Genomic DNA, 10,506 nt, shown 5'->3' on the forward strand with positions numbered 1-10,506 from the left:
ATGAAATTAACACAAGAATGAAAAAACGAGAGCGTGTGTCGGTGTGTGGGGGCAATTGTAATTAAATACTCAATGAACCGATGGGAAGTCGTCGGTCAGTAAACAAACAAAAAAAATATAATATTTTTATTGTTAATAATAAAAACAAGAAAAGCAGCCAAACAGGCAGCTGGTAGGATCACTGGGAGCTGTGAGCAGCGAGCTGTGAGCTGTGATCTGTCGAAGCTGGAAGCTGGATCGTTGGACAAGGTCAAGTCGGATTAGCCCCGTCTCATTCCGGGGCTTTGGCACCATACCTGATAACGTATAAAACATTGGAACCCGGTCTCAGAAAACAGCACTTGCCGACCAGCACTCCAGTCGATAGCATTTCCACAATCAGCACTCTTTTCGAAGCACTACAGGATGTCTCGTATCGCCATTGCCGCCGTCTTCATCTGCCTGGCCGTTATCCTGGAGGGACAACAGGCTCAGGCTGCCATTGCCAGGGTTAAGGCCGCCAATCCAGGTAAGCAGGAACTAAATAATATTACGTCCACGGATAGCTATTCTCATCTTTGATTGTTGAACAGATCATCCTGGCAAGTGTGTCCTGGGCCCCAACTCTGTGATGTCCCCTGGCCAGATTGGCAAGGCTCCCAACCATCCTTGTGCCGGCGTGGAGTGCCACGGCGATGGCCATGCCACCATTACCACCTGCGCCGCTGTGGCGCCACCCAAGGGCTGCAAGCTCCGTGACTTTGTCAACACGAATCGCGACTTCCCCGCCTGCTGTGAGCGCAGCTACGATTGCTCCAAGCACATCTAAGCGACCCATTATCGATAACTTATCATCGATTGATCTTTGATCTTAACGTGTTGGTGTTTTTTTTTTTGTTTTTTTTATTTATTGTGTATACTACAACATAACAATTAAAATGTAAACGCTTAGCAAATACAATTAAATAATTTAATAGAATCATTAACAGAAAATACATATGCATGTACGCTTGCTCGTGTGGGTTTAGATTGGGTGTTTGGGGGGGCTTTAGATTTAGGTTTAGGATTCAGCTTTATGTTTAGCTTTTAGATTTAGGTTAGGATAATGAGGCAAGGACCTCCTGTTAGGTGGCGGCTGTCTCTCTCTTCCGCTTCGTTCGGCTCGTTCTGGCAATATTTTTGCTTCAACTAACTGATATTTCAAAAAAAAATTTATATGTTTATCGTAAAAAAAAAAAAAATATTAAATAGAATAAACAAAATCACAAGGACATAAAGGCTGAGAGAGAACAACTATACATATGTACACCTGTGTGTTTTTTTGTGCTTTTCACTGTTTGGTTTTTGGAAGCGATTGCTGAACGAGGCGATATCGATAACGAAGGCATGTCCTTTTTTTTTTGGTGTTTATCCTTTCAATCTCCTGTCGATCTCCAGTATATGTTTCATTTCTAGTAACTTTTCTTAATTCGTTTTTTTTTCTGTTGTTGCTTACTTATGGCTTTAGCTTTTGCTTTAGCTTATCCTTCCTTCCGTTCTTTGTGTGTGTGTGTTTTGTGCTTAAATAGCTTAGCAGCGACCACGCCCAGTTGCGAGCACCGCCCCCTATCGACTGAGATTGTTGATGTAGAGTGCATGGAGCTCGGTGCGCGGAGTATTCTCGAAGAGGGCGGCCCGGTTCTGGCCCTCGCCCTTCTTCACCCAGTGGCCATAGACACGGAAGGCACAGCCATCGATAACCTACGATGAAAGATATATTTTAATTAATATTGTTTTATTTAAAATTAATAATTAATTCACTAAGGCAAACTTTAGTGCAAAGCCGCTATTCATGTTGAGAATTAAGGATAAAATCTAGGAAAAGGCAAACTTTTTTACTCAAAAACGACATGAATATCCCAAGAATGGATCATATTTATCGATAAATCGTTTGTTTTCTTGATAAAGATTTCATTCTAATATTAAATGATTTATATTTTAAGCCTACGACTTATAGAAGAAACCTCTATTATCTTATAGCTCCTGAAACTCTTGAAATATTTCCAGAAAAACGATATTTATCGATAAATTGCCATTCTACATATGAATAATTTATGTTGTTAATAAGCTTCGAGTTTTCGAAAAAAAGACTATAGTCTTATGGCTTGTAAAGCCTCCAAAGGAAGCTAATAAATATTTCTGAACACCATTCTTCCTAAAATAACGATCCATTTATCGGAAATATATCGATCTTATTATTATCGAAATTAAATTAGACTTTTTCTCGCTTGAATTCAAACTCACCTTGCGAAGAACCTTGACGCGGTACGGATCCCGGATCGCCTCCTCAACGTGAAGCGGCTCGGCGGTATACCGGAGACGACGTATCCGGATTACGGCCCTTATCACCAATATGGCAAATTGGAACTTTTTGCGTGCGTTGAAGCGACTCTGTTTCCGCAGCTAAATGGTCGTAAAGAGAAGGTTATGGATTAGTTTTCGAAGCATTTCGTTTGCAATTTACATTGCGGTTTGATCTCGTTTTTGGCTTTGTGTTTTATTTTTAATTTTTTTTTTCATTTTATTCTTTTTTTTTTTTTGTTTTTGTTAAGTGCACACGCCATGGGTTAAACAGAGTTATATATATATATATATATTAGTGTGTTTCAAGGTTAGTCAGTCGGTCGGCGGGGATTAGTGGGTTAAATCCTTGCGGACAACAACAAAAACGATACACAAATCGGGTACTTTGTCTCGAGACCCCAAGTGTTATTTATAAGAATTGTTATTATTTGGGGGTTATAGGGTCAAGTTTAACTTAATCCTCGGGTCAGTATGAGTTTGATGAGAGTGTGAGGTGTTAGTTATAGAGTCTTTTGTAAACAAAATACACAGAAATAAAACAGAATAGTAACCAAAGCGAACCAAAGGTGATAGAGTTAATGGTTTTAGGAGTGATTGGACTAGACAAGACAAAAAGGCTATTTAATAATAATAATAATAATAATACAGATCGGATATTGAGTGATTAGATGGATGTTTTACATAAATATGCAATTCTATCTATCTATCAGTTTGACTTGGTTTACTCACAAGGGAGTCTCCACAACACCGACTTATAGACACACATCTTATAAGGGCGTTGAGACTCTGAGACAATATAGAGAACATGACACAAACACAAAACGTGTATAACATCATCAACAGTGGAGAAGATTAAACGAAAAATAATCCATCAGTGAAACGATTTTCTTTTTGGTGTCGTTGTGTTTAGATATTAAAAGATACAGAAACAGATATATGGGAGGGGGGATACAGATAAATGATATATGTATATAGATAAAGGCAATCTGGATTGCATTTACCTATCAATGGTCTATGTTTGGATTAATTATAGCTAATACTACCATGCTTCTGGGGTTAATCATTAAGGCTGGACGACTACCCCTAACTCCTTACAACACACACACACACGAAGACAAAAACTAATGAGATATAGAAACACTAGGCCCAGTTATAAAAAAAAGCAAAACTACAACAACTATGTATATATATCTAAGACTATAGAGCTATGTGTATAATTATGAGAGTAAGGCGGGAAGCAAGTCAACTACATACAGTTCTGGTAAATATCATCCAGTTCACCCGAGAGATATGTACTAGAGAAAGGTGCATATAATACAAACATGGTGTTTACTCTCTATGATATGACTAAGTGTCAGCTATAAGAAAATATACAATAAAAGTAAGAGTATAGAGTGCGGTAATAGGTACACGATCTTAGCTATTAGCTTAGCTATTGCCGATAAGTGTGTTACATAATGTTGGAAAGCAATGACATCGTCCTTTGGATGAAAACCAATCACTTTCGATCCATAGACGTACTCTTCTAGACAGCGATATGAGTGAGATGGGCGCGTATATGAGTGAGAGGGAATGATAGTAGATAGGTTTCTAAAAAGTAGGGTATTTTTTCGAAAAAGATCTTTTTATTTTTTTAAGTGAAATTTTGATGTTTTTGTCTCGAATGGAGTGTGTGCTTTGCGATGATGATGATGATGTATGTATGCTCTAATTGAATCAACTAAAAAGCGCTAGAAATTAATCGGCAAATAGTGATCAGTAAGGTCATACGTGAAGTTTCTAGGTAAAGATTATAAAAAAAAATCCAAAAACGGAAAAGGGAAATATTTAAAAAATAATAGAAAATTTTATAAAAATAGTATTGGACCTATAGCTTTATATCTATATCTTTTTAAAGGTATATATCTGTAATATTTCCTTTACTTCCGTTTTGAGATTTTCTTTTTTTTCTTTTTTTTGGGAAAATGTTTTTTAAAAGCAAAAAAAGTAAAATCAAAGGAAAACCTGCCTGCACTGGTATTGGTGCATAGAACAAGGAGTGCTTGCCGCCTGGACTGTCGCCTGGCTGTTGCAATTGCAACTGCAACGGCTGCGTCATTGGTTGTTGCTGTTGTAGCTGCTGTTGCTGCTGCTGCTGCGACTGTGACTGCGTCGGTTGCTGTTGCGGCTGTTGCTGATAGTAGACCGTTGCCGTGAGCGTTTTGGGTGTGGGAGCGTGGGAGATGGCAGACGCCAAGGCAGCGCCAGATGTGGTGGCTATGGCGGAGGCAGATGCAGTGGCAGAAGTGGAGGCTACTATGGCTACTGAGGCGGAGGTGTTTACTGATGAGGTGGAGGCTTGGCAGGCGGATGCGGATGCGGATACAGATGCAATGGCATCGTCCAGTGGGCCGTCACGCATCCGGTTCGAGGAGTAGGAGCTCTGGGGCGCACCATAGTACAAGTAGGCGGGACTGTTCAGCTGCCCAAAGCGGAACGAGGCGCTGCCCGAAGCGGCTGCCGTACCGCCATTAGCCCCCACCTCGCCCTGCAGGTGGGGATAGCGACTGGATACCGTCGGATGGCGGCGTTCACCCATCAGCACCTGCCATAGTTACCCACACAATATCGTATTGAATATATATATATATATATACATTCAGAAAAAGATTCAGTTTCAAAGGGCAGTGGCAGCAGCAGAGTAGACGCGGGAAAAATTAAAATTTGGTTATCAGTTAAAATTAAAAGTGTGTAAGGATGAACGGGGGGCATTTCTTAAAACTAATATTCATAAAATATCTTAAAAAAATATGTATATAAAAACATAGGTAGATCTTAAAGCTAAAAGATATGTACATGTAGGTTTTTGGGTTTTTTTCCTGAGAGGTCCCTTAGATATTCTTTATATGCACCTTGCCTGGGGTTTTGGTTTTCGAAACAACCTTAGACTGGTAGAGGTAATCTTTTCAAGACTCTCCTTAAGACATAAATACTATTAATTTTAAAGCCAAAAGGTTACCTCTTCCCGTCATGGTTATCTATATCTCACTACCTTTAATCTCTCTCACTAACTGACAACATGCAGTGACTCCAAAAAAAAAACAAGGAGTAGGACGTGGGGTCTGGGAGGAACTGGGTATATAGAATCCTGGGGCACAACACAAGGACCCTACGGACTAATTTTAGGCATGCAGACATAGAGATTTTCAAAAATATATATATTAAACAGAGCATGAATATCGAATGGCAAGCGCTGAGCTGCAATAAGGTGTTATCGGTTATCGAGTTAATCGGTTTTTGGGCAATCGGTTTGATTTTTACAAAAAAACACACACAAACATGTTGGGAATTAGAGAAGGATTTTTGGTTTGTTATCGTTATCAGTTATCGTTATCGGGGCATCTTGCAATCAACAAGCAAAACAGATCAATGGATGCAATAACGTTGTTTTTTTTTCTATTCTTTTGTTTGTTTTTCTGTTAGAAGTTATTATGGCTGGCTTATGATCTATATATATATATATGTATGTATATATATAGCTGAGTTACATAGCGAAACAGAAAACAGAAACAAAAACAAAACAGAATGCACGGAACACAGACACGAACGAACAAGAAACGAGATGCAAGGGCCGGGCAGCATGAGTGGGCATGATTGGGGGTTTTATTTTTTTTTTTTAAACTGCCGGCCCCGATAGTTTCGATAGTTTTTTTTTGGTTTTTGTTTTTTTTTTTTGTCATCGGGTTTATCGTTATTACAGCGATTACGGCTCCGATTAATGGAGACACACAGCACAGAGAGAGGGAGATTGGGTTAGTCCGGGAACAGTTCGTTACCAGTGCGATCTCAGTGATGCGACTCATTCGTCGGGATTTGGTCGACAGGCTGCGCTTGAGGCCATCAATGTTTTGCTCGAACAGCTACTCGAATTAATCGAGTTTATCGAATAAATCGAGTTTTTTAATCGAGTGCGTGTTTTTGTTTTTTGGGTTGGTTTGTTTTAAAATTAATTGAAACCGATTTCAAATAACGTATACGTATATATGTAAAGGAAAAGAAGAAAGAAAAAGATGTTTTGGTATAATAAAATCGTAATCATAAACATAAACTTAAAATGCACATCTCTATCAATTATCGGTTATCGATAGAAAAAAAAAAAACTTAAAAAAGGGGGGTTTTTTTTCAAAGCAGACTCTGTCAGGCCATAGAACTGACAATCTCAGGGACTAGACTAGGTGGGTTAGGCTAAGCCAGGGATCACAAATCATAGAAATCATAATCGTAAATCGTAAATCGTAAATCGAATATCGTAAATTTTAATTGTAGGATAAACAATAAGAAGCAGGTTATAGGCTGTTTTGTGAGTGGGTGAGTCACAGGTGTGTTTTCCTTTCCTCAAGAGAGTGTGTTTTTGAATTGCAGGGGCAGGTTGTTGGAATAATCTTAATCTATGGATCTATATTATGTAAAGCTTTATGTACAAAGGCTAGAACCCAAACTAGAGAAGATAAAGGGAGACTGCTGGATAAATAAATGCCCCTGGTTCGAACAGGATATCCTAAATGGTGTGTAGACTGAAGGGTAACTGGTAACAGAAAGGATGTGAGACGGGCCCTTACCATTTGGTTGAAGAATGGATGTCTTAATACTTCCTTGACGGTGATACGTTGCGCAGGATCAACGACTAGACATTTACGTATCAGATCCTTTGGATCCTCTGCAAAAGAAATTATAGTTCAACATAAATTCTCTTTTAAAAAAAAAATCCCATTAGTACTCACCTGAAATATCTGCCCATTCGGGCGAGGTGAAGCTGTATTTGCCCTCCATTATATTTCGCAACATGACCATCTGTTTGCGGTGCCAGAAGGGTGGACAACCGACGAGCAACGTGAACATAATCACGCCACAGGCCCATCTGTTTTTTTGGAAATAGGAAGAGGTGTTGAATTCAGTCGGTCGAGCATAAAAGGAGACTCCCCTCCCCAAAACCCCAACCACTAGTTGCACATTTAAACAGCAAACCCATTTATAGCCGCAAATCTATACGTTTACAGTTCTGCTGAATCCAAGAAAAATAGTTGACACAACCGATCAAGTATCGGATTTCTTATTTTGAAGCCAATGACTCAGACTTCTGAATCGAGAGTCAGCTTGTGTGAGCTTCTGCGAATGGGAATCAATTCTGGAATCAACACTACCTAAGTATTATGTCGGCCTTGACAGAAATTGTATATAGCCTGGGACTGGGAATGCGTTGCAGGTGTGCTGTTTAAATGCAAGTAATTCTTAAATAATAATATTATATCATACATATCCACTTCCTGGGAATAGCCGGGTGAGCCCTCGAACATGTTGCACTTGAGCGTTTCCGGCGCCAAGTATCCAGGTGTTCCACACAGATCTATCAAGAATAATAACAAATTATTAAACTGGATAGGTTATATTCCAAGATTTATTCGATACCTGTAAGTTTCTCGCCTTCTTGCAGCTGCCTGGCGAAACCAAAATCGGTGATCTTAACATTATGATTCTCATCCAGCAATATATTCTCGGGCTTCAAGTCACGATGTACGATATTCTTGGCATGGATATACTCAACGCCCTCGAATATCTGTCGCATAATAGTGCGAGTCTTCTTCTCCGATAAAGTCACCACAGAGGTCAGATAGTCGAAGAGCTCACCCTTGGGACAGAGCTCAAAGACAAGGAAAACAAATGCATCTGACTCGAACACATCCTGTAGATCAACTGGAAAATAAAACAAACGATATAGGCTTTGATAAAGGATATATATTTTAGGAGACTCACTTATGTAGGGATGCCCCATGACCTGGCGCAGTATTGAGATTTCTTGTCTGGTTGCTTCGAGCATGTGATATGGATTCGTTTCACCGGCTTCTGTGGTGGCGCCCAAATCGATGATCTTGGCGGCAAACTCCTTGCCGGTCTCCTTTTCGATGCATCGCCGTACCGTTGAGCTGATGCCCCTGCGAATAGTGAATAACAAATCATATAAGTGGACACTCGTTTTCGGCATGATTGTGATTTATCTAATGCACTAAGGAGGCACCCCTTCCTCACTCTCCCTCACTCCAAGCGATAAGGAGAGGCTGTCGTCATGTAATTCTAATTGTAATTGTAATTGTGATTGCCCTTGTTTTTCCTTCATCCAACTTTCCATATTTGCGTAGTCGGAGCTATCAAGAGCAAACCCCAAAGGGGCTTTTGGGATTTATGATTGGGGATATGGGGACCAGGCGCCGCTCCAAGCCACCTGACTCATGGCCTGACATGGTTTTTTGGGCCAAAAAAAAACCAAGAAAGAAAGAGACTTTGGAGAAATGCAAGCTTGGCACTAAATTTTAATCGATGTCTTTTGTTGTGAAATGGTATTCTCTGGCAAGGGAGGAATCTACACCATTAACTCACCTGCCCAGAATCTCCTTGGGCTCGTATTTGGCATAGAAACCCTTGGCGGCATCCTTGTCCGGCAACAGATCATCCTCCTCGTCCTTGGCCATTAGATCCAGTGAAATGTTGCCGCTTAAACGATTATTTTTGGAGGTAACAACTGCTCTGTTAAGGGAAAAGGATTACCGGTTAGTTGATTGCTCATCTCACAAAATGATAATCTCAAGTTAAGATCAGTTATGGAACTGGGACTGGGTATGGGACTGAGTCTGGGCTACCGGCTGGCGGCTGTAATGATGCGATCGTTTAAGGCGTTGCTATTTTTATAACGCCAACGCCGGGAACGGGGATCGTATCGGAGATCGGAGAACGGATTTTGGATTTTGTTTGGAGGCTACAGGGATGGAAGAGAAGGTGGCGCACTGGCGACGTCTGAGCGTCAACTGTGCGACTCGATGAGTGTCGACTTTATTCCATACCCTCGATCTGACTTTCGTTTATATTTATTATTATTATTATTTACTTTTTTTTTAGATTTTTTTATTTTTTTTTTTTTAATTACCAAGTGCCGCTGATGGTTGCTGCTGCTTCTGGTGGCTGCTTCGTTGTGCCGTTAACTTTCGTGAATGGTATTTTTTTTTTTTTTTTGTTGGAGGTAGGGGGGAATGGAAAAATCCCTATTCCGGGGGGCCTACTGTCTCTCTTTCTCTCTCGCTCGCTCGGTTTGTCTCTCGTTTGGTTTCTCTCACTCTTTCACTTGCGCTCAGCTGTTGGCGACGACGACGGCAACGGCAACGGCGACTGAGGCGGCTACTGAGCTGATTTAATTAATAACGAATGCCAACTACAAACAGATCGATTTGAATGGCACCGCACCAGAGTCCCAGAGGAGAACAGCAGAAGAAGAAGAATGAAATAAAATTAAATCAAAAATAATAGAATTAGCATTAAAATACTTATGAATGATTACACAACAACAAAGCAATTTGTTTTGATTTGTCGACTAGAGGGGGGGACGGAGTCTTTGTTGTTGTTGTAGCACACGCACTTAATGTAGGTGAACGACTTATTGTTGTTGTTCCTTATCACTAGTTAGCCCGTTGCTGTTGTTGTTGTTGTTGCAAAGAAGGTAGGTTGTGTTTTGGTTTCGCACCTATCGCACCCCCCACCACCCACGCACACACACACACACACACACACATGTATATGTAAACAGTTAGGCAGACAGAGTACTACTGAGTACGAAAGGATTCCGGATTCCGGATTCCGGATCCGGATTTTTTTTATTATCTTTCTCCTCTATCCTCCTTTGCAATCACAGACACTTTGCCAAACACACCAACACCAACACACACCCTCGCAGTGGGGCAGAACACACACGCACCTCCGTGTCCACTAAGCGGGTACATTTCAATGTCAACTAAGGTTAAAAGCAGTTGGCTTTTCGGCGGAGTTGGCTGCTGCACCACCGATTCACATACATTCCGGGCCGCACTGTTGGCTGGTCACTTGCAACGCCGCTTCTAGCATAACTCCACGTCTGATATTAGCGGATTAAATTGCAGAAAACCGTGTATTTGTATTGACACAATCACAAAAAAAAAACATCCACAGGCAGCACTAATAAATCATCTATCGATATTGCGATAAGCCGGTTATCGCCACTCCGGGCAGTGTTGGTAGGGCTGCCATACCAACGACTCACGCTAGAGATGGGAAAAGCTTTGGCGGTTTTTTCAAACATTTTTAAATTTCAAAGTTTAAGTAAGACAATTGTTTATGTTGATGTAT

General features: G+C 40.6%; 2 protein-coding genes across 6 annotated transcripts; one reads left to right on the forward strand and one right to left on the reverse strand.

Moving 5' to 3' along the window:
• Positions 1-318: 318 nt before the first annotated feature.
• On the forward strand, positions 319-992 carry LOC108118995 (uncharacterized). The gene is made up of 2 exons (XM_017231951.3): positions 319-508; positions 573-992. The coding sequence occupies exons 1-2, from the start codon at positions 406-408 to the stop codon at positions 806-808; spliced, it is 339 nt and encodes a 112-aa protein (XP_017087440.1). The 5' UTR covers positions 319-405; the 3' UTR covers positions 809-992.
• A 354-nt stretch (positions 993-1,346) lies between these two features.
• On the reverse strand, positions 1,347-10,352 carry PhKgamma (phosphorylase kinase gamma). 5 transcript variants are annotated; one of them, XM_043209777.2, is made up of 11 exons: positions 10,197-10,352; positions 9,278-9,559; positions 8,734-8,880; positions 8,113-8,291; positions 7,768-8,052; positions 7,615-7,705; positions 7,083-7,219; positions 6,921-7,018; positions 4,331-4,906; positions 2,263-2,421; positions 1,347-1,719 (listed from the first exon to the last, which is right to left on the reverse strand). In XM_043209777.2, exons 3-11 carry the CDS (start codon positions 8,823-8,825, stop codon positions 1,585-1,587), a joined length of 1,752 nt encoding a protein of 583 aa, XP_043065712.1. In that variant the 5' UTR covers positions 8,826-8,880; positions 9,278-9,559; positions 10,197-10,352; the 3' UTR covers positions 1,347-1,584. The 5 variants fall into 5 exon arrangements, with proteins under 5 accessions (XP_043065712.1, XP_043065711.1, XP_043065713.1 ...); XM_043209776.2 differs by having other exon boundaries at positions 10,100-10,351; XM_043209778.2 differs by lacking the exon at positions 4,331-4,906 and adding an exon at positions 6,138-6,221 and having other exon boundaries at positions 10,100-10,348.
• Positions 10,353-10,506: the final 154 nt, after the last annotated feature.

The sequence above is a fragment of the Drosophila bipectinata genome, chromosome XL (genome assembly GCF_030179905.1).
Source record: "Drosophila bipectinata strain 14024-0381.07 chromosome XL, DbipHiC1v2, whole genome shotgun sequence".
Classification (NCBI taxonomy): domain Eukaryota; kingdom Metazoa; phylum Arthropoda; class Insecta; order Diptera; family Drosophilidae; genus Drosophila; species Drosophila bipectinata.

What these genes read in the sequence shown, in the direction of transcription:
- LOC108118995 (XM_017231951.3), top strand. Translation starts at nt 406, where the DNA reads ATGTCTCGTATCGCCATTGCCGCCGTCTTCATCTGCCTGGCCGTTATC. An exon ending in GGTTAAGGCCGCCAATCCAG is followed by an intron (nt 509 to 572) that starts GTAAGCAGGAAC and finishes ATTGTTGAACAG; the next exon opens with ATCATCCTGGCAAGTGTGTC.
- PhKgamma (XM_043209777.2), bottom strand. Translation starts at nt 8,825, where the DNA reads ATGGCCAAGGACGAGGAGGATGATCTGTTGCCGGACAAGGATGCCGCC. An exon ending in AGAAGGCGAGAAACTTACAG is followed by an intron (nt 7,706 to 7,767) that starts GTATCGAATAAA and finishes TATTCTTGATAG; the next exon opens with ATCTGTGTGGAACACCTGGA. An exon ending in CGAATGGGCAGATATTTCAG is followed by an intron (nt 7,019 to 7,082) that starts GTGAGTACTAAT and finishes TTTCTTTTGCAG; the next exon opens with AGGATCCAAAGGATCTGATA.